Genomic DNA, 22,515 nt, shown 5'->3' with positions numbered 1-22,515 from the left:
CAGAATGAGTAGCAGCCCATTGTTGTGCGTTGTCTTTGTGTACCAACTCTCCCGGTATTTCAAAACCCTTCTCACACTGCCGTTCTTTGTTCTCCCAGTGCCCCTCCCTCCCGGAAACATCATCACCACTTCTTTGAACAACACCACTACTCACACCAAGTTGTAAGTTTTCTTTGTCTCAAAGACAACATTCCATTGTTCTCAACGACCAAAACCAGCTAATCAGCTTCATTAGCCAAGATGAACCAGAACCGGGAGCACCAGAGCCCCACTGCCGAGGCGCAGAGCCCGGCTGCGGACAGCCATAATGGCCAGTCCACCACTACCCCCGAGGTCGAGGACCAACTTCTCCTCGATTACCACCACCCCCAAGAAGATCAGGAAGATCTCCAGCCCCAGCACCAGCATCTGCCCCAGCCCCAGTACGTCGAGTCCGAGGCGAACTTCGGCTCTGACAGCAGTACCGACGTGGAGGACAAGTACCCCACTCCCAACCCACATGCTGGGAAGAACGAGATCTTCATAAAAGAGAAAAAAATCCGCGTCACCACGGAGATCACCATCGTCAAGGTCATTACCATCAGGAATATCACCAAGAGAAAGGACGGCATCTACAGGGGCCCCAAAATCACCGTCGACAGCGACCATATAGCAGGTTCTCACACAGAACGCAAGGAAGTCGTAATCGAGGAGACCGAGTCGGGCTGGATCACCGACGACGAGGCAGAGGCAAAGGCAGAGGACGAGGGCGACAAGGCCGCTCCTGGCGGCGACAACACCACCACCGCCGCCGGCTCCTCCCCTTCCAACGTCGACAACGCCGGCAACTAAAATCATCTTGTCGTCAACTCTGCGACATCGGCTAACTCCCACTACAACGGAGTGGTTCGATAAGCGCGGTCAGGGACCATTGTCAGAATCGTGTCAACAATACCAGCAGCCTGCGTCGTAGAACTCGTTCTATCGCGGGCCAGTCCAACCGTCATCAGGACAGCACTTCAACCTTCTCCTCCTCTTCCTCAACAACCACCTTCATTTCCAGATTAACGTCCATACCCCAACGACTTGCGGTTGATCCCCTCCTATACCTAACCGTATGTCAACTCTGCGACATCGGTCAACTGCCCACTACAACGAGTGGGTTCGATAGCGCGGTCAGGGGACCATTGCCAGAGCCTCTCGGCAATACCAGCAGCCAGCCAGCAGCCTGCGTCGTATAACTCGTTCTATCGAGTCGCGGTCAGTCCAACCGTCATCAGATCAACACTTCGACCTCTTCCTCCCCCTCGTCATCATCAAACTCAACCTCATTCTTTGGCACTTTCTCAACGCGTGACGGCCTGCCATCATTCCGCCATCACCTAAATATCACCAAACCGCTCTCACTCACTCATCAACAACACAACCACATTCTCCCAACCTCCAGTCAACATGGCGCACCAACAAGCCCAAAGACAAGGGAAAGGGCAGGGCCCGGTGGAACCTCCCACAGCCGACCTCTACGGCGAGCGCGCCGTCCAGCGCGAAATGCTTCGCTACCAACAAGACAACGGCTACCCGTGCGTGCTCTACCGGCGCGGCGAGCTGCACATAAGAGAAACTCCAGAGTACCGAGCGCTGCGCAGGAAATGGCGACCCCCCATTCCCGGCCCCCTCTGGAAAAACCACTTCACCAACCCGTTCTACGGCGCCAACCAGATGTACGAGATCATTCCCTTTTCGCGCCGGGGCATGCCGGCCAATCCTGGCCAGAACCCTAACCAGGCTGCTGCACCGGGGCCGCAGGTGGGCGACAGGTTTAAAGTGCAGCAGCCTCAGCATGTCCAGGAGGCGATTGCGAGGACGAGGCAGTTTTTGGAGTCCAACTCGGATTTTCGGATTAAGAAGGTGCTTGGTTGGGGTGGTATGGGCGCGGTGTTGCTGGCTGAGTTGAGACAGCCGAGGGAAGGGCAGTCGCAGAACGTGGTGGTCAAGATGAACTTGCTCGAGAAGGGTAGAGAACATTTTAGGCAGGAGAAGCAAAATCATATTCGGGTGGCCAGGGCCGCGCACGTGGTTCAGTGTGTCGTGGTGGAGGACAGGCAGGACAACAAAGAAGGACCGGGTATAAACAGGATTGCACCACCAGCGGCACCGGCAATAAAGAGGAAGTACGCTGGCGATGCTGCGGATGCGTCCTTTCAGGTCGCCAAGAGGACACGTCTGACGACAGGTGAAGAGGAGAAAGCCCCGGGCGGTGAAAGGCCGGTAGCTGCGGCGCCAGCTTCAGGAGAGTCGCCCAGACGAGCACTTCGCGGTCCTCTTGCAAGGGCTATCTTCGACCGAGCGAGAGAGGCCCTAAACCTTAAAGGGGCAAATAAACGACGCACCGACGGAAACCACGACATCAACACACATCCAGACTTGCTCGTCATTGAGCCGATGTGGCGTGGTGACTTCGACTTGTGGGTAAGGAAGATGGCCCACTCGGGAGAGCAGTTTCATTCTAAAGTGCTTTGGTTGATCTTTGAGTGCTGTAAGTCTCACCCCCCAGTTGACTCGTATGCGGAAGAAGACAACGGAAAAGAAAGTATCGTACTAACCATTATCTCAAACAGTGTTCAAGGGCGTTCTCGCTATGGCTCACCCCCCTCGGCACTATCATGAGTATAGGGAAACTGGAGGAAGGACGGGCCCCATTATGGAAGAGCGACTGCCAGATAGAGAGGATTTGATCAACTTTGATAGGGATGCCTTTATACACTTTGACTTAGATCTAGCGAATAGTGAGTGGCTCTTTTCCCGGGACCTTGTAGATTCCAAACGGCATGCTGATGTGTGAATGTGTAGTCCTTGTCGGAGATTTCAACGTGCCCACTCGAGATTCGCATTCGATAACGCCAAATATCAAGGTGAGTAACATACCAGAGCTCGACCGCATGATGGCGATGAAAGGCTCCGAGCAGTTGCTGACAATGACTTTTGCCTGGGTTGTAGATAGCTGATCTTGGTCTGGGTACGAACATGGCCACTGAGAAAAATGATTTGTAAGTTCAGCATCGATACCTAGAATAATTCCTCTCGATATCCAAACTCACGGCTTTGAGCTCAGACACAGTTGGCTGACTTTTTCCTCTTCCTTAGCTTCAAGATGTGGGGGTCAAGATTCTGCGGCAAGCCATCGGCGGGCTGGCTCTCACCGGTAAGTATCTTCTTCTCCCAGTATGCTCTTCCGGTATCCCGTTACGGCGACATCTGTTGGTAGCTTGACGTTAGCATCGATAGTTCATATGTAACTAACACAAAATTCTTCGCTGACCAGGAGCAATTTCACCCCGAATGGGACCACATCAAGTACACGCCATCGTCAGCCACCAACTTCACTCCTACCATCGCCGGTAATTACAGTTGGAAAACGAACCTGTACTGGATCGGTCAGGTTATGTGGTGTCTCGTAACGCTCCACAAGCCCTCTAGAATGCCGTTTCCGTACTGGATCAGTGACTCAAGACCTCCAGGCCGCCGTCGGGGTCGAGTTGGAAAGGAAGGTAGATTCTGGTCCTGGGGTGGTCTCGTCAATCATAGGAGGTACGATCACATTGACGAGGACCTCCGTGCCGCCATTGTCTTGTGCATGGCCGACAGTCCAGCCATGCGGCCTGAGGCAAAAGAGCTGTGGGATTGGATCCACGAGAAGACGACGTCTGAATGGGAAGGTTTGGCGGAAGATGAGGCCCGTCAGTGGGCTGCAACATTCTTCGAATCACCAGGAATCCCGGGTCCAACAAGGCCAGGCGTCTTTGAGCAGCCAGGGGGAGACAGAGAGGAGATTCCGGCAAAGAACACAAGACCTCCTTGGGGCAAGATACCCGAGTTGGCTGGTGTATCGCCCAGTAAACAGGCCATGAACACCTTCGACTTCACTTTCAAGGTCCCCGGAAAGTGGCCCAAGCTCCTCCAGTCCAGCAAGCCCGTCAAAGTTAAGAAGAAACCAGCGTTTCCGAGACCACCAAAGGCCGCAGAGAAGACTCCGAACCTTGATCCTCAACAGGCCGCACCGAACCCTCCGAATCCTGCTCCTCAACAGGCCGAAGAGACCCCCAAAAAAGGTCCTTTTGGGCGTCCACGCAGAAAGTCCAGTGGGGTGAAAGCGGAACAAATAAAGGCAGCCGTTAAAGCCGTTGAAGCCAACCCAGTTCCACAAGAAAAAGTTGTTCCCGATTCCCAAGACCCTGCCCAAGAAGCAACCGTACGACCCGCAGCGCCAGTAGCTCAAACCCCAGCAGCGGGAGCACCACCAAAGCGACCAAGTCCAAAGGAACGCATTCAAGCAGCATTAGAGGCAACCGCAGCGGAGCCCGCACCGGCACCTGTAATCCCGCGGCTACCACCGCCCAAGGCCGGGACCAACGCGGTAGCCGGACGAGTCCGCACCTTCGTCGTGCCCTCCGACTCCACCGCGGTAACCAGCTCGACCGCAGCCGCAGCCGCAGCCGCAACCGCAATAGCACAAGCGACATCGAGAGCACGAGCGGCACGAGCGGCACGAGAGGGAGCGCCATCACCTCCCACCAACAAACGGCTCACAGCACTCGGGCCAGGCGTTCGTCTCCTTCCCCATACAAAATCCGGCGCCATTCAGGGTACGCCCCTACAACCGAATCCTCCTCGTAAGCAAGTGAACTACCAGACTCCCCCTCCGATCGCTGCAGATGCCGTGGTGCCCTTCCTGCCTCGGGAATTGGGAACGTTCCGAGGAAAGCCGATTGGTCGCGGAGCGGCAGCTCAGAGGCAGAGAAAGCCGGGCGGGATGTATCGGCCGCCTCAGCAGAATCAGCCGCTACAGGAGAATCGGCCGCCTCAACAGAATTGGTTGCCACAGCAGGCTCAAGGACCACAACAGCCTCAGGTACCACTTGTCCAGCAGGCCCAGCAGCCAGTCCCCCAACAGCCTCAACAACCACCGCCACAACAGCCCCAACTCAAACTCCCAACAGCATTCATCTTGCCCAATAACCGACCAGGCGGATCGGCACTACTACCCCAAAGACCACCAGGACCGCCAACACCACTCGTACGCAGACTAAACCCCGTCAACCGCAAAGTCGGTGCTCAATACGACATCGGGGCGCGGCGGAAGAATATTCTCTTGAGGGGCCCAAGCCGCTTGCAACAAGCCTGGACGCCGCGGGACCTGGCCGAAGGAGGCAAAGCCGGAAGGGCAGGGAGCGGTTTGTTTGCTGGATTGAAGCTGCGACGTAGACCGGCAGCGGAACAGGCTGGGGTTCCAGAGGCAATACAGGAGGAACCTGAGGAGGAAGAGGAGGGGGCCGGAGAGGCTGCGCAGGCTAGGCAAGGACCTGGGTCAGGGCAACCTGAACAAGAGCTTACATCATCGATACCACAAAGGGGGCCTAGTGCGCTCATAGTTGGTTGGGAACACTTGAAGGAAGAGCCAGAAGTCCCGTTGTCTCCACGTGAGCTAGAGGAACGCCGGCTCGAGTTTGAACGGTATAAGGCAAGGAACTTGTTATTCGACGGCAGCATACTCGGCGTAAATTGGGATGATGAGGACTCGAGTGATTCGGACGTAGAGATGGGAAGTACTGGTGGTGAGAGGGAGGACGAAAGTCAAGACGCTATGGTGATGTCCGGAGAACCCAGTACCATCGGCAGGTTTGGAAGTTTCTTTTTCCGGTTTGGTGGCTTTGGACGAGGAGGATCGAAGTCATAAGAAGGTTGGTGTTGAAGGTTGGGAGTTTGGGTGGGTGTTTTTGTGTTTTAATGGCGACAGAGTCAATAGAAGGAAATGGTTGGCGTTGCTGCCGTTTCTTCCTGTTAGAGCCCGGCGTTTGCTCGTTTTTGGGTTTCCGGTTCTTCCGTTTGTTTTCGCTCGCTTTATTATTGTTAGGTACTTTGAGCATAGCTTTGCTATAGTTAGACAAATCTGGACTAGCATCTATAACATGGTTAGGTCCTTCTCCACCACTATAACTTGGAACATCAGTCATGGGGATTCTATGTGCAAGGCAATGATATATGATATGTTCAAAGGTAGTATGTACAAGAAGGAGTAAACGATCAGGGGATCAACGCTTTCAAACAACAAGACATACTTGTCTCGTTGGGCGATTTCTCGCTGTTACTACAGCAACTCTTCACAAGTTCCCGTCACTTAAGGGGTGTAGGTCTTGAGGAGGCTGTTGTAGTAGGTATAGCCAGTGCCCGAAGGAGGCTCAAAGCTATACATGTAGTCACCCCACCAGGGGCCGGCAGCCCACCAGAGAGCACCCTCCCAGACGTCAGAGTTAGCCTTGAGGTGCTCAAGGAGACCAGTGACAGCAGCCTTGCAGACCGAGTTGGCACCACCGGCGAACTCGCCGAGGACACCCTTCTTTCCGTTGGCGCGGAGCCAGGCGGTGGCACCAACGATGCGCTGAACACCAATCTCGGTGGAAACGCAGGCGGTGCTGGTACCGGAGCTGTCGGAGTCCAGGTACTGGTGCATCTCGTAGACGATCTTGTTCTCGGGGTCGGTAAGGGCAACCAAGTTGGTGTTGGTCACGTTCCAGGACCAGGCGCCAGACCACTGGTTACCCTCAACGAAAATGTACTGGGAAGTTGCACCGGCGGCACGGATACCGTTAATGGCGGCCTGGTTGAGGTTGAGGACAAGGGTCTGGTCCATGGTGTTGTACTCGTTGTTGGTATCGAAGATGACCTTGGAGTTGGAAGCAAACTTGGCAGCAACATTTTGCCAGAAAGTCTTGAAGGCGTTAGTATCGGTGATGATCTTGCCATAGTAGCGGCCATAGTTGTGGGGATCGAGGACAACATAGGCACCAGAGTTGGTAACAGAGTTGACAACCTGGGTGAGGTTGGTGAGATAGCCGTTATCGAAAGACGAGGTCAGGGTGTTGGGGACAAGGCGCTCCATGGAGAAGGGAACACGGAAGGTGTTGTAACCCTGGCTGCGGAGAGTCTATAGTGCCATACGAGGTCAGTATCAAGCAACCAAATACCATGACAACAAGGCGAGGTGACATACCTGGATGGTGTTGGTGTCGGGGAAGATGAACTCGGTGCCCCATCTTCCGGGGAAGATACCATCACCGAACTCACCACCGGACTCGTTGACACCGAACCACTTAAACTTGCCGGAGGCAGAGGCAGTAGTGGTAGTGGCAGGAGGGGCAGTCTTGGTCGAGGTGACGAGGGTGGTGGTGCGGGCAGTGGTGGGAGCGGCAGTACCAGGAAGGCACTGGCTATACCAGTCGTTCACGTAGCTGCAGCTGTATCCGGAGACGCAGGTGGTGGCGCCGGACCAACCGTTACCGCCGCATTGGCCCCAAGCACCGCTCTGGGCAAGGGCACCAGCGGCGAAGGTGCTGGCAAGAATCGTAGCCTTCATCTTGACTTGGAAGAGGGTGAGCTGAGGAACTAGAATCCTTGGCGATGACCCGAAAGAGAGGAGCAACAAGATGGCAGCGGTGATCTCGGCATTTTATATGTACAACGAAAGGCTTGATGTCGATGCCGAGGAAGCGCTGGTGGCTAGGCAAGGATGCGGCTCAAGGCCCGGAGCTTGTTCCCATCCTTCGTCGGTTGCTGGTGCTAGGGGAGTAGCGAGCTCGTCTCCGATCTATCGGAGTGAAGTTATGGGGCAGCGTGGCATCCAGAGGCCTTGGATCACATCAGGTTGAGCGTGTAGAGGTTGCGGGCCGGCATCCTGGGAAGTGTCTTGAAGGAGAGACACCCGCCGACGTTGCCTTGAACAATGAAGGGGGCGGTAGAGCGCAGGCCGGATGCCCATTCTGGACTAAGCGTGAGGTTGTCGGCCCGTGAGTGCAGGTGGGAAATGCCCTAACAGCTTGAGCTTCCCGGTTCTTGGGAATCGAGACGATTCCAGCGGTGCGGAACGTGCGGGGAAGTCGGGGAGGCCGGGGCCATGGTTCGGGTTGGACCGCGGATGGACGATCTCCGTAGCCGTGTTGGGTGAAGCATGGAAAGGGTCGATCCGCCGATGCTCCTTAAGTTCAGGACCCTTGCAAGTCATGCAACACTGTCCCGGCATTGTACGGCATTCCTGGTTTCCATATGGTCGAACAAGTCTTCAAAGGAACCGGCGCCGGGTCCGAATCCCGTCGGAGTCCTCCGTTTATATTTTCACCTGGAGCGTTGTTGCCGGTTTGTCTTTGGTGTTGTTGAATCAGGCTGTGTTGAACAGGACTCGTAACAAATCAAGCAAATCAAATCTCGGGTCGAATTTGGATTTAATTTGGGCTAAAATGTCCGGATTTGCTTGACAAGTGGAAAAATTGGGCTTGGATTTGGAGACTCAAATCCAAGTCAAATCCAATAAGGGTTAGGGATATAGGAGGGAAAAGGACTAAAAGGTACTTAGGTACCTGGAAATTTCGAAGCTAGGCCCTAGGCCAGTCCCACTATTTTGTAGTTCGCTAGACAAAAACGGCATATTTCTACACTTATACGCCTTTACGCCTAATAATCACTACTGACTTGTACTTACCAAGTCAAATCTAGGCCTGGATTTGGGTTTACAAGTCAAATCTCTACCCTGGATTTGACCCCCTCTGGAGGTGGATTTACTTGGATTTGGATTTGGGAGGTTTGATTTGTTACGAGTCCTGGTGTTGAATGCAGTACTTGCCGGATCATGCCAAGAATTGAGATTTGGGGACCAAAAACACGGGGATGGAATCCAAACGAAGATCGATGTCTGAAAAGAATGACCGTGGGACGATGGAGGTGGAAAGTTCACCTCTTGCGTTTACATGTGCGTTATGGAAGTACTCACTCCTACTGCTGCTTTGGGCAGATGAGAGGTATCTCACTAACATTTACACGCGGAAGCCTCCAAGGATACACAGTGGGCCCAGCTCGCTTGCCAACCGGCGCCAGGGAAAGCATTTCCAGCGGACTGCGCACGGATCACATAGGGGGAGAAAGAGCGATGAACACCACCAGAATCACGTCACACTTCCACTTGCACTTGCACTTTGTTCGACTGTTCAACTTGACGGAAGTGACGGGAGTGTTCGTGTACGCGCGGCTCGGGGCGTTGCACCTTCCGGAAGAATTCGAACTGTGCACGGGAAAGAAAATTCTTTCAAGTTGCTCAGGGAGAAAGAACACCTGGAACTGTGCGAGTCCAGTTGACAGCTTCCAATTCGAAGGACACACAAACTCAGGCCAAGGATCACGTCCTATACCAGCGACAACATTCTCCAATCTTCCCCCCTATGGCTCAAACTTTGGTAAGAACTCTCTCTTGATGAAATCTTCGTTGCATTGGTATTGCTTACGCCCGGGATGTCTCCAACCAAGCCAACTATGCATGCTTTGTTCTGCAAAGGGAGAACATGGTCACACCATCAATGATTCCGGAATCTTCCCATTCACAGCATCACCAACCAAACCATGGCCACCAGGCATTCCATCCCACATCCTCACTGCTGCAAACCCCTCCCAATAACCTGCAAATACTTACACCTCAACCCCAGCCCGTCATCAAACGGAATCATCTCCATCGCCGTCTTCCCGCCCGTCCCAAACAACAATCTCTGATGCTGTGCACTCGCCTTATCACCGCTTTTCCAAGCCTTCCACTCCACGCCCCCACAACACCGCAACTTATTCGGATCAAACGTCTTGATAAAGCTAACCCAATAGCCTTGCATCACCTGCACCGCCGCCGCGTTCGTCCCTCCCGGTAAATAACTCTTGGGAACCTGCCCACTATACCACATGTTCGTCGGTCCAAAAAGGGCATTGAGCTCCACGATATGCGGCACCCCCAGCCCGCTGGCCATCTGATCCCGGTCCTCGACGTTCCACCGATACGCCCATGAGCTTGTTCCCTTTTGGTAGTCGTCGTTGTAGTTGTCGAACGCGTCGTTGAGGTACAAGCCGGGACACATGTACCGCATCTCGCCGTAGACGTTGCCCGCCTGCCCGCGCCAGCAGCCCATACTGGGACAAGTGGAAGCGTGCGGGTTGGGGTACAGCTTGTTGAGGGTGTCGAGCTGGCTCAGGGTGATGGCGGGGAACTGGTCCTTGATGAACTGGTTGCTGTCGCCGAGGGAGCTGATGCGGCCCGGAGCGAAGCCGCTGCCGCCGTTGGTGTCGTCGCCGAAGATGACTGGTATGTTTTTGGCGAAGTTGCCGTTGCGGAAGGCGGAGTAGGGGGAGTCGGTGACAAAGTCGCCGTCGATGACGGGGGACCACATGTAGATGGGTCCGTTGGACGAGCCTGGGTACGGGATATCGTCGTCCTTATCAGCGATTTCTTTTTGCGTCTTGGACCGCAGGCAGGCCAGGCTGGCGGCGGAGTCGCTGCTTGCGCAGCCGAGGCGGATCATCAGGTTGTCGTATTGGTACTGGGCTTGGTCGACGGTGAGGACGGTGCCGAAGGAGACGGACTCGGCTGCTGCTGCGTGGAAGAGCTTTCTGTTGCCGTCTTTGTCGGCCATCATATGGTAAGCCACGCTGGCCGCACCGGCTGAGGCTCCTCCGAGAACAACGTGGTTAGGGTTGCCTCCAAACTGGCTGATATACTTTTGCACCCATTCCAGAGCCTTGCGCTGGTCTCGAAGCCCGTTGTTGGCAACGACCTGCCGTTTGCTGGTGAGAAACCCGTACGGCCCCACGCGGTAGTTGAGGGTAACCACGACGATGCTGTTTGAGCTCGCCTTTATGAGCCCGGTTCCGTTGAGGTTGGGGTTAGCATTGTCGTTGAAGCCTCCGCCCTGGATGAAGACGAAGACTGGTAGTTTTGAGTCTGTGATCGCATTCGTTGGCGCGTAGACGTCCAGGAACAGGCAATCCTCCGAAGTCAGGGAATTACCCGGCTGTCGAACACACCAATTCCCATGCTATTTCCTCCGCGATTAGCCACTATTTCCCCGGCCAACACTTTCTCTGGGCTTCACACCATCCGGCTCACGGAAGTCTCACCTTATTTGCCGCTTGAGGCTCCGAGTAAAACAGCGGATCCTGCGGAGGAGCGAACCTCAGGGCACCGACAGGCGGTGCCGCGTATCGAAGACCGAGCCATTGACTGACGCCATTGCCGAGTTCTGTTCCGACATACTCGCTATACGTGACGTTGACTACTATTTGAACGCATGTTGCAGTCGAAGCTAGTAGAAAGATGATTGTTGACAAAAACACCTGAAAGGCAAAGCCAAATACTGCTCTCATCGCGCCCGTTTGTTGTGCTGCCCAAACGTTGGACGGGAGAGGCAGAGGCGGATGGGAGATTCTGTGAAAGCATCCGTCCCCTTTTCTCGGTCTGGAGGCGGAGAAATATGGAAGTTCTTTCCTATCGATTTGAGTGAATTCCTTTGTCTCATTCACTTGAATTGGTCACTTGGGCCTTTCGGCATGATAGTCTGCCAAGGGGGGTAGGTAGGTAGGTACGGATTTGTCTGACACGGGAACCGGTGCCTGGTCACTAACCTGTCGACCAACCGTCTGATATTGATAGCTTGTTCAACAATGGAACAATGTTGTTGTTTTTCGTCTTTCTTGGGTTCATCTAAACTTGTCCCCCGCCAATGAGGTTGTTGGTCGGGCTCACTCGGGCCTGATCTTTGTTGCGGTCCATCCGTCTGATGATCAACTGTATGTAGTGCGGCGTGATGGCACAAACTTTCGATTCACGGGTGTCACAGGAATGGGGGTGAAGGGGACGGATATCTTTACACGATTCGCCATGTGCCCTGACCAATAAGCCGGGACCGCCGCTGCTGGCGATTAATCTCCGGATTGCCCTTCCAGATACAAGGGAGACGGTGAGGCTTTGTGCTTTGTACTTTGTGTATGTGATATAAGGGATGTTGTTCGTTACCAGGGTTCTTGGTCAAGTTGTGCCGCCTCCTGCTTTGAGGACAAAGAGTGTCCCTGCCTACCCTTGTTGCTCAGCCAGAACCAATCCAACTCGTGCCTGGTTCTTCACTAGCGTGCGTGGATGTTGGCTCTTTGCAAGATATCAGACGCACAAACATTTGCCAGGGCCTTGGTTGAACCGCTCTTGTGCTCGCATGACGAGTATATGTAAGAACCACCGCAGTATCTGGTGAGACTCGAGATGCGCGACCACGTTTTGATTTGAGATGGTTTTGAGCAGTGGTACGTACAACGACTTCGCTGGCTTTGCGTCATGGGGTCCAGAATCATTGAAGATCGAAGGTTGGGAAAAGGCCCGGGCTAGGTAATCCGTGTTTGTTGAAAAGCTTGATTGATAACAAGCTTTGCCAAGGTCCAAGGTCCAAGGATAGGGGATCTTCTATCATCCAGACACTACTAACTGACCGGTAACCGGAGAACACTTGATTTGTGTTTTTGGGCATATACACACAGGCCTGGGGTCTTCTTGAGGACCGTGACTCGCAGGAGGGGCCGCCCGAACGGGCGGATAACGTGACGCAGCCAGAACCGGACTGCCCTTGGGCGTAAAGAAGCGGTATGAGTCCGACCCGATAACATTACCGGTGCTACCTACCCAGTAGGTACTAATTACTTACTGCATGAGGTGCATTACTAATGTTCCCGTCACTAATAATAGAGAGCCGGCAGTTCTTGGTGGTGCGGCGCTTGCCTACGGCCCTGGCTCATACACCTACTATTACATAGGTAGGTACACCACAGAAAATGACGGGTAGGCAACTGTACCTGCGCTAGCGTACACTGGACTCTGACAATCATCGTCCCTTATCGCTTAGAACCGGCCGGCGGGTGTCGGGATGTGACTACGGCAGCCGCCACTCTGCCGCTGGGTACGGGCAAGTGACTTAACGTCTTAGCTTAGAGTCCCGGGGCCGGAGGCCGAGAGGACGGCCCGTTTGGCTTGGCGGCTGTCGTTCGAATCGTAGCCGGGTGGTGGATAGCGCCGCCGGATAGCGCCGCCGATGTGATTACGTACAAGACCGCTCCGATATGCCGTCCGATGTCTCGGCTTGTAGCGGGTAAAAACGGTGATGGATAGAAGCTATGGGGCTACGCAAATTGAAATCCACAGCGGTAAAAAAGAGTTTGGAAGATATACCAAGCCGATACCCCGACCTGACCCCGATCGAGTCGTGACTTGTGGATGGTGGTGACTGTTGCGATCGAGGATGAGGGATTGATAGCAGTGGAACCCGAAGAACTGATCGACGCGGAATCGGGAATTCGGGATGAATGGGCTGCATTCGCGCGAACTTCGGCCGTCTGGATAAGAATAAGGAGGGAGGGGGGTTCAAAGATTTGGATTGGAAATCGAGGCGTTGTGAAGGATGACGTGCAAATATTTTGGATACTCTGTGGGTTGGTGAAGGCCGACTACGGCGTCGACGAGTTTCGTTGCAAAGATTTCGTAAAAAGCTCCAACAGAATGTGGAACGGTGAAATGACCGGTTGACGGGGTGGCCGAATATCCGGGACCGTGGTGGAGAGAATGCAGGTGGAGATGTTCTGCGGAAAAGTTTAAAAGGCACAAGGTACATGGCTGGAAAAGAAAAGTGAAGGCACGGGACGGGGACGGCAACGTGGACTGCTCTCAACAGGGGAAGAGAAGCATTGTCAACCATCTGCTGCTCAAAAAGATTGGTGATATCTGGGGCCCGTTTGGTTCATCCAGCTGTTTTTTAAACGTGCTGATTTGGGGTACATACAAAGCGGAAAATGCAGCTAGAAAGCCACTGCTTTGTACCAGGCGAGCCAGGCGAGCTAAGCAAAGACGTGGGCTAAAAGATGCGTTGTTATGACCAGGGTTGTGATTCGCCCTGTGTGTTGTTGTGACAGGGGGTTGTGGTGGAGGAAACAGCAAAAGCACCTATCTTCATGGTCACCCCCATGAAGATAGAAAACAGCAGAATTGGCCAAAATGGGCCCACCACTTCCCCTCTTGGGCCTTCCGAACCGCCTGCCTTAGCGCGATACTTCTTGACGCAGCCAAGCTGGGTTAAATGGGCAAACTGACCCCCAACTTCCTGCATGAAACAACTTGCTGATTTGCAGGGGTCGATTTCTCATACAAAAGAAAAAACAGCTGGATGAACCAAACGGGCCCCTGACCTGGATGGACATGAATCGAAGGGGAAGCAATGAGGGCCGACTAACTTGTGGGTCTGGGAATTTCTTATGAGCATGTGACCGAGAGCAATGTCAAAAACGGAAATGTGTGTCTCAGCTGCGCAGGGTCCGATGGGAAAGGGGAGGTGGGAGATTCGTGGGCCGGATTCGGGAGCTCATTCGCCGAAAAACAAGACAAAGGGGACCCGGACCCGGCGCCGGTAGCTGCAAGATGCGATCGGGAATGTGTCAAAAGGGGCCGGAGATATCGAATTCTGGGCGCTCATCAGGCGGGCAGTGCTCCGATCCTCTTCAGGAGTTATCCTTGTCGTGCCAGCACACTGCCGATTTGAATTTTTTATGCTTTTCAGACCTTTTGGTTGTTTCAAGACCTTCGTATTTATAGCGTACATCACTATGGTTGGCTGCCCGCAGTCTTTAAAATGCACGGCATGGCCGAACGACCCCACCACGGACCACCGCGGGCATCCATCGGAAGACGGCACGCTAGAAAGTGGGGATACCGCGGTTGCGGCCGGGCCGCTGACAGTCTGCAACGGGCTGGCAGACTGCGATAAGCGCTTATCTATCACCTCTCCCAGCTGTTGCTAGAGGCAGAACGGGGGCAGATAGCCGCTTTCTGTCCGGGCAGTGCAGTGCAGGTGCTGCCAATAGACAAATCCAATGCAGGGACGACAACATGATGGTGATCCCATTTGCCCACCTGGGAGATTCGTCCATCGTCGATACAGTATCTCCAATCTCGATCGGCTTGTCTTTGTGAGTCGCAATGCGTTGCCCGCAGCCCGCTACCAAAAAGGGCGATATGCGATTGCAATATCAAATGCTTGGCCGAATTCTAAGCCACTCTCAACACGCTAGGCTCCTCCCCAAATGTTAGCATGGACATGGAGATGGGCATTCCAACGGGCATGTGCAGACTGCGATGCGCCGACGGGAGATCACGATCGCAGCGCCAAGCAAGAAATAAGAAAAAAACTGCCACTCCGGCACTAGTATATCCCACACCACCCCGCGCGTACTGTCTGGATGCTAAAAGATGCGCTTGTCTGTGGGATGAAAGGCGAAGCTATAAAAGTAGTCGGCCGCCAGGTCTGGTCGCATGTGTGACCACCACTTCTGTTGCGGCAAGTGTTCAAAATGACGTTGTTGGCAACTTGACTCCTGGGGGACCTTCCATAGCCTGAACTCGACACCAAACTCGCAGCGCAACAACCGCCAGGCAGTTATTCCAGGGAAATCAATTACCACGTACGGACACGAACAACAACAACAACTCCAACATCTCCCAACGCGGCATCGGCCCTGCAGATCCAAAGCTGTCAATTAGTCGGCATCCTGTTCCGTCCTGGCAGGGCGGCAGACGCGTGCAGATTACAAGCAGACAGCTAGCTGCACCAAGTGACAAGTTGGGCGACTCGCGGCTCCATCACCTGCGTCATCGGACGCCAAGCACCTCCCAAGCACCTCCCAAGCACCACCCAGAAGCACCGCCAAAGCACCATCAATCAACACTGACCACTAGCAACACCGAGGCGGGAAGACGGAGGATCTAACAAAGTCACCTCACCATTACTGCGCCAACACTTTGGACGACGACTCGAGTCGGTAGCTCGCCTCAAACACACGGCAACAACACGCTCGTTTTAGGTTTTGGCGATTCGCAGGGAACGCACCACACCACCACGGCACAACCAATACCACCACCACCACAACGTCACACCCCGCGCCGCCCCGTCCAACCTCAACAGAAGCACAAGCTGTCTGTACCTGTCACAGCGATTTTGCATTCAAAAGTCGTGGTTGCGCCCCGCGTTTTGAACTCGGGAGCCAAGGAACTGCATCAAGCAACACCGGAATGATGGCAGACAGCTACATTCCCAACGACAATGGCCTGGGAGAGGTGCGCATCATGCCCGAGTTCCCTTCCTGTCGCTTTGCTTGACATGTATATACACTAACCCATCTCTTGACTCTCAGATGCCCACCTCCCAGGTCCATCCGAACGAAGCCCTTCAAGCATGGGATACCCCAAATATTGTCACGAGTCCATGGACACAACCCGGCATGAGCGTTCCCATGCCCGTGGTAACAGAAGGAGTTCCCTTCAACGCCTGGGAAAACCAGCAGACACCAACAGGTACCCCGCGATGGGGCGGCCATGATCCAAATGCCTCCATGTTCGCCGCCGACTGGAGTGTTGCTTCAGTGACGCCTTCTCACGAACAATATCCCCATGGTGGCGACTATTTTGGCGCAGCAGCAATGACACACTCCATGTCGCCCGAGGATTCCATGTCCTACCCAAATGTTTCGGCGGGTTGGGAGACGGGTAGCCAGCCGGCGCTTTCTCCATATACCGAATTTCCCGACTTTGCGACCTTAAGGAGGAGCGAATCTGCCGAGGTCAAGATCGAACCCAACAACCAGCGCCTAGTACCGCTCATGCAAAAATCCAGTGTCAATGAACCAGCATCTCCAGGGGGTCAGGCTCGGAGAGCGGGGAAACAAAACCTGATGCCGACAGGGCCTCTTCACAGGAAGGTCAAATCAACCAGCAAGATCGGGAAACCGGACGTCAAGCCAAAGCTCGCGGCCGCAAGTGCGTTGAACACGGCAGTTCTCCAATCGCAGATGAAGCGGAAACACCCTGGCCCTATCCCCAACTTCCCAGGCCGACCAAACATTATGCAGACTATGCAGACCCATACTCCAGGAGTTAGCGGCCCTATGGCTTGGACGGCAGATTACCAGGTCCATCCACGCAACGCCTACTCGACACCAACGACACCTATTGGTGGACCCGGCGCTCAACCGATTACACCGATGGGAATGCCCATGGGGATGGGCAACGGTATGAACAATGGCATGAACAATGGTATGGTCAACGGCATGAGCAACGTCATGGGTAACGGAATGCCCAACAACGGCATGGGAATGGGCATGAACATGGGCATGCCAGTAACCAACATACACGGCGGCATGTCCATGCCCATGGGCACAGCTGGCATGGTGATGACCTCAGGCATGACCTCCCCAGCACCTCTCCCAATACCATCACCATACATGCAGCAACCACCACAACAACCCATGGTCGGCGGTCCCGGAGTAGGAATGGGAATGGGAGTACCAGGAGGTCCCGGCCAGCATCGACCCAGCAACACCATGGCCACGATAGCCATGAGCCAAGACCCGCGCGCAGCCGCCGAGCAGATCCGGAAGGACGCCTGGCAGGTGTGCGAGCGCGAGCGCGTCGAGATGCTGCAGCGCCGGCTGATGCTGACGGAACACGAGCGCGGCATGCTCGATCAGGAGACCAACATGTTGCAGCTCAACTTGGGCAAGATGCGTCAGGTCGTGGCGAGACATCATCAGGAACTGGAAGAGGCGGTCGAGCGGGCGAGGAAGTTGAATGAAGGATCCTCCTCTTCCTCTCAGGGCGGCCAGCAGGATGAGGACGAGGAGGAGGTCGCGGGGTTGCCACAGACCCAGGGGTAGGGACAGGAGTAACTGAAGACAGTTGAGGAGTAGAAATGCGGACTGGTCTCCTGTTGCGGTGACTGCTCGCTTTTTTTGCTGCTTGTCTTGTCTTCTCGGCTTCGATTCACTGACGCTCGACTGACCACTGTTTATGACCCGTGTACGTTAATTGTAATGATAATGACGGATACAAGGGATTGGGTAGGATGGGATTTGAATGGCAAGGAAGCTTCATTTGGATGTCTTCTGCCTGGGCTGGATTTTAAAGGCGTATATCGGCTGTTTGGTTGGCTCTTTGCTCAGATCTTGTTCTTTGGTGTTGGAACGATTCATCTAAACTATACACAAGAGAGGTGTTAGCGGTGCGAGTTTGTAGAATAGGGTGAGGCGGTTTTTTTTATCTTGTGTAGGTTGTCTTGAGTACCATATGGATATGGAGTACAAGCACATGAACCGGTTCCGAAGTCGGGTTTCCCTGTGCCATGCCGTATCGATCTGCCTACAATCCTAGATGAACAGGGAATGCAAGCGAACTCCCTGTTCGGCACTGTAGACAGGAAATGGACGGAGATGATGTGGGATATAACGATCGAGATACCTCAAAGAGCAACAAGCTCTGTTCGTTTTTTCTCATCACTCTACCGGCCACTTCAATCATATCTCAGCTTGGTCGACGTAAGTCTTCGCCCGCTTTCCATTCTCAATCACTTGTTTAGTTCGCCCTTTGCCAAGCATCCAAAGCTCATCATGATCCAAGCAGCGCCAAGCTCGCTTTTGAAGCCATCATCATCCACCACAAAAGCGGATTGCTAGCTTCCAAGCTTCATCTCGGCTAGCATTTCGATAGTTCGGGTTTCATAAAGCAGAGTTGACAGATGGTTGCCGTTCCCGAACCCGAAAACGTGCTCCGTTGCCATGAAGCCAAGATCCATCCCATCATCCATGCTCGCCATGGCACTTTGGCAGAAGACAAGGATGGCTCCCTGTTCGCGACGAACCGTCACGGAAAAGGGTCACCGAATCAAACTTCAAATGGTCGACCTCTTGGCCGACTTTCAAGTGGGTTGAAGTTACATTTCGCCTCCGGGAGGCTGGCGGGGCCGGGCAACACGTTTTGCCCGGAGATACATATCCCGTGCCGTCGCGCCTGTTTCTTCCCCTCATCTGGTCCGGAATTATCCCCACGCTGTACTGACCAATTGTGTCGCTGACTGGTCTGCCTGCCACGTTGAACTGCCGGCCTGCAGGTTCTTCTGCATACGTAATTGGCCGTTGAACGTGGGGATATTTCCGGGTCGAGAGAGAAAAAGCGATAGTGTGGTTTCTTCCGCTCGAATTTTTCCCGAGCCTTGCGTAAAATGAAGATCCCGTGCCTCAGTGTAACTTGATCGGATGAGATGAAAAATTCATGAGGGCGGGGTTGGGTGGGATGGGTATATATAATATGACGAGGGCATAGCGACGGAGTTGCAATATCGAAGCAACCCAAAACTCACCTCCCCAGCCAATCGCAACAGCAGCCGACTTTTCAAGACCTCCCATTTTCCGAAATCCACCACCGTTGGCACTTCTCACCATCATTGGACAGTGAACACAGAAGCCCAAGAGTCTGGCAACAGCATTTCAACATGTCCCAAACGGATCGAGTCCGCAGCTTTGGGCTAGCACTGCCGTAGCTTTGGCCAGGAGAATGAACTTTCAAGGTCGCAGAGTATCGGCCTCGATGCCTGTTTTTACCTGTTCCTGTTCACCGGTTAGCCAAATCCATGTCATTAACAGCCAGGTCGAACGCCTGCTACAACACCCTAGCAGAACGTGAAACAAAGCAGAAACATGCGATCTGTCAGATTCAAGGGTGGTTTTAGCCATACCATATGGAGGTTAGCGCTCCAGCCACCTGATATTGCCTGATTCTGGGCATATCTGGTTTACCCCAGCACCCCCCATACCTTCTGAGCAAGTCAATTACACACACTCTTCAATCAATCAATTCTACACTGTTATATTTGATAATTAATAGTCTGATTTGCGTATTTACGTTTAATGCTATAATTATCGATTATAAACAATATCCTTATGAAATTAATAACGTTAGCTATATCTTTATTAAAGGAATCTACCGATAAAGCTATTACAATTATCTTTAATACTCCTACTGATTAACCTAATTAATATAAAACTCTTAAAAGATTCGTTGGTAATAATTAGGATTTTGGTAATTAATTATTTAAAGGAGGATTTATAATTTAGAAGGTTCTACCCCCGAAGTTAAAAGATTTTTTTTTTATTAAGTAAGTAAAGGACCGCTTTTTGGTAGTAAAGAAGGAGTTCGTTAGATTTAATAGAGGAATCCGGGTTAAAAAGGCCGTAATTATAATTATAATAATTATTACTATTACAGCTATTAATACGAACGGTATTATTATTAAAATTATTACTGTTACCTAATTTTAAAAAGAAGCCGCCGCTAGCGTTAACGAAGATAATAAGGAAGGAAGTTTGGGAGAAGAAAACGAAGAAGAGGAAGAAGAGGATAATAAATATTATATTAAATAGAATATTAGGGAAGATATAATTATTAATCCTTCGACCGATTTAATAGTTACTAGGAAAATAGCGTATAATTGAATTAATAATATATATAACGCTTACTATAAATATTAGAAAAAATTTAACGACGCTAATACTTAAATTCGTAATTAGATAAATATTTATATCGCTATTTATTATACTAATACTTTATTTAAATAGGATAAATTTATTTATAATTAGCTTAGAGAAATTAAGAGTCAAATTAATTATTAACTTAAAAATTAAATCGCTAAAGTTCGTCGAAATTATTAAACCTTTATTAAAGAAATTATAAAGAAATAACTTGAGGATTTTGAGAAGTAGTTGTCCGATTAAGAAATCCTTATTATAAATGTGAAGAGATTTAGAATTCATAAAGTAATTTCCCTTATTTTATAATTTACCAATTTTATTAATATAGTCCGTGAATATAAGCGTATATAGGCTAGCAATTTTTAGAAGTTGGATAATAAATTCGGAGAGATATCCTTAAAATATAAGGATATATCTATTAATTTTAAAAGAGTTAATATATTAAAATATACTATACTATTAGTTAATTTTAAAAAGGTTATAGTTCGTAGCGTTTAGGGTATTGGCCGTTCTAGTTCGTAAAAATTCGCATTTAATAAAAAGGATACTCTTAATTCTAATTGTAAAAAGAAGCGGAAGGTAAACGTAAAGAAGAAACGTAGCGCGGATAAAAATATAAAAGATTTTTTACGGTTAAAAAAGAGAAGAGGCGCTACGCTATTTTGTAAAGTTTATAAGTAAGGCCATTATTTAATAATGCGCTATTAGTATTTAATACCTAAAATTAGGGATAATTCTAAATAGAAGTTAAGCGGCCCTATTTAGAAGTTTATTAGTAAGAATTTTGAGAAGTATCCTAAAATTAATAAAAAAATTGAAAAAGTGAGGAATTAAATACGGAACTGCTTTATTGCTTCCATATACACTATTATTTCGAAAAATTAAAGGAGACAAAAAATTAGTACCTACAATTTAATATTTCTCGTTAGATAAGGTACTTTTAATACGAGTAGCGGTAAGGGTAATGTTTATTTATTTAAGAATTTTATAATCTTCGATTCCGGGGCTTCTATTTATATTTTTAATGAGATTAATTATTTTTCTTTATTTCGAGCAAGGTCTTTAAAGGACGGCGTTTAGGCTAATAAAATTTAAATATTTATTAAAGGTTTTAGGATTATTAATGTAGAAATATAGGGAAAGAGGGGGATTTTAAGATTACAGTTAAAAGAAGTAACTTTCTACTTTAATTTTATTATAAATTTTATATTATTATATTTACTTTGAAAGTAAGGTCTTTATTAGAATTATAAACCCTTTAATAATTACCTCCGTTGGTTAGACGGCTTATTTTTTTATTTCTTTTAAGAAATTTATTATTAAATAGTTTTTGAATACCTACCCCTCTCCTTTAATTGCGCCGCTTTTTTTATTCGTAGAAATCGCTTTAATTCCTTTACCGGCCGTCGTATGTATAAAATACCTATTAAATTCTGGTATAAGTGATTCGGTTATTATAGTTCTTAAATTTTCGAATATTTTTATAATATTGAGGGTATTAGATTTAAAAGGCCCGCTATTTATTAATACGATGTATATGGTATTTTAAAAAAAGTAAATAATAAGTTAAATAAGAATTACTAAATAGGGGATTTGACCTAAGAAAGCATTTCGCCGTTGATTTCTTCGAATATAAAATAGAGAGAAATAGCTTTAAATATATTTTATTTATTATTTATCGATAAATTAAATTTATTTAGGATATATATATAGCGAACTAAATAATTGAAACTATTATTGGATTTTTTTCGGTTATTAAAATAATTAATTATTAATATAACGTTAAAATTAAATATATCGAATACAATAATAAGTTTAGTAGTTAACACGTTAAAGATAAATTAATTATACGTTGTATTATTTTTGAACCCTTAATATTTAATATTCAAATTTAAAACAGCGGTATTAAGCACTTAGGGGGTGTAATTAAAGCAAAGGCGCGTATGATAATAAATAGTATTAAATTTTTTTTTCACTTTTAGTTTCAAATTATTTTAACTTCGGTTTATTTTACTAACCGATTACTTAAGTATTTCTATAATTAGAAATTATTATACGAACGGTTTTATACCTTTATAATTTACTATAAGGGGGTATAAACCGAGCCCCGTAAATTTAACTTTAATTATTTACGTATTTACGGCTATAAAGTGTATATAATAGCGGATATTACATAGAAAAAAGAGTAATAGTATAAAGAATTTTAATTAAAGGCTTAGATCGGATTTTTTATCAGCTACGCTGCCTCTTCTATTTACTAAATTTAGAACCTATAAATGAATTATATTATTTATA

General features: G+C 50.1%; 6 protein-coding genes across 6 annotated transcripts; 3 read left to right on the top strand and 3 right to left on the bottom strand.

Annotated features, from left to right (window-relative positions):
• Positions 1 to 240: 240 nt before the first annotated feature.
• On the top strand, positions 241 to 831 carry B0H65DRAFT_564199 (uncharacterized protein; the record flags this gene model as incomplete). The annotated part of the gene is made up of 1 exon (XM_062830248.1): positions 241 to 831. The coding sequence occupies one exon, from the start codon at positions 241 to 243 to the stop codon at positions 829 to 831; it is 591 nt and encodes a 196-aa protein (XP_062686849.1).
• Positions 832 to 1,405: 574 nt separating this feature from the next.
• B0H65DRAFT_564189 (uncharacterized protein) lies at positions 1,406 to 5,764 on the top strand. The gene is made up of 7 exons (XM_062830247.1): positions 1,406 to 2,515; positions 2,598 to 2,765; positions 2,830 to 2,891; positions 2,977 to 3,026; positions 3,124 to 3,181; positions 3,302 to 4,888; positions 4,931 to 5,764. The coding sequence occupies exons 1-7, from the start codon at positions 1,432 to 1,434 to the stop codon at positions 5,711 to 5,713; spliced, it is 3,792 nt and encodes a 1,263-aa protein (XP_062686848.1). The 5' UTR covers positions 1,406 to 1,431; the 3' UTR covers positions 5,714 to 5,764.
• A 341-nt stretch (positions 5,765 to 6,105) lies between these two features.
• B0H65DRAFT_48894 (putative cellulase precursor) lies at positions 6,106 to 7,594 on the bottom strand. Its single transcript, XM_062827716.1, has 2 exons — positions 7,028 to 7,594; positions 6,106 to 6,961 (listed from the first exon to the last, which is right to left on the bottom strand). Exons 1-2 carry the CDS (start codon positions 7,388 to 7,390, stop codon positions 6,155 to 6,157), a joined length of 1,170 nt encoding a protein of 389 aa, XP_062686847.1. The 5' UTR covers positions 7,391 to 7,594; the 3' UTR covers positions 6,106 to 6,154.
• Positions 7,595 to 7,673: 79 nt separating this feature from the next.
• On the bottom strand, positions 7,674 to 11,539 carry B0H65DRAFT_417072 (alpha/beta-hydrolase; the record flags this gene model as incomplete). Its single annotated transcript, XM_062824064.1, has 4 exons — positions 7,674 to 8,005; positions 9,464 to 10,874; positions 10,957 to 11,114; positions 11,461 to 11,539. The coding sequence occupies 4 exons, from the start codon at positions 11,537 to 11,539 to the stop codon at positions 7,674 to 7,676; spliced, it is 1,980 nt and encodes a 659-aa protein (XP_062686846.1).
• A 1,172-nt stretch (positions 11,540 to 12,711) lies between these two features.
• On the bottom strand, positions 12,712 to 13,624 carry B0H65DRAFT_452121 (uncharacterized protein). The gene has a single exon (XM_062826085.1). It carries the CDS (start codon positions 13,569 to 13,571, stop codon positions 12,918 to 12,920), a length of 654 nt encoding a protein of 217 aa, XP_062686845.1. The 5' UTR covers positions 13,572 to 13,624; the 3' UTR covers positions 12,712 to 12,917.
• Positions 13,625 to 15,599: 1,975 nt separating this feature from the next.
• Positions 15,600 to 17,826, top strand: B0H65DRAFT_48856 (uncharacterized protein). The gene is made up of 2 exons (XM_062827714.1): positions 15,600 to 15,979; positions 16,057 to 17,826. Exons 1-2 carry the CDS (start codon positions 15,935 to 15,937, stop codon positions 17,572 to 17,574), a joined length of 1,563 nt encoding a protein of 520 aa, XP_062686844.1. The 5' UTR covers positions 15,600 to 15,934; the 3' UTR covers positions 17,575 to 17,826.
• Positions 17,827 to 22,515: the final 4,689 nt, after the last annotated feature.

This window comes from Neurospora tetraspora (genome assembly GCF_033439725.1).
Source record: "Neurospora tetraspora strain CBS 560.94 chromosome Unknown B0H65scaffold_1, whole genome shotgun sequence".
Taxonomy (NCBI): domain Eukaryota; kingdom Fungi; phylum Ascomycota; class Sordariomycetes; order Sordariales; family Sordariaceae; genus Neurospora; species Neurospora tetraspora.
Note: the sequence above shows the minus strand (reverse complement) of the source record. Positions and strands in the feature narration are given on the sequence as shown.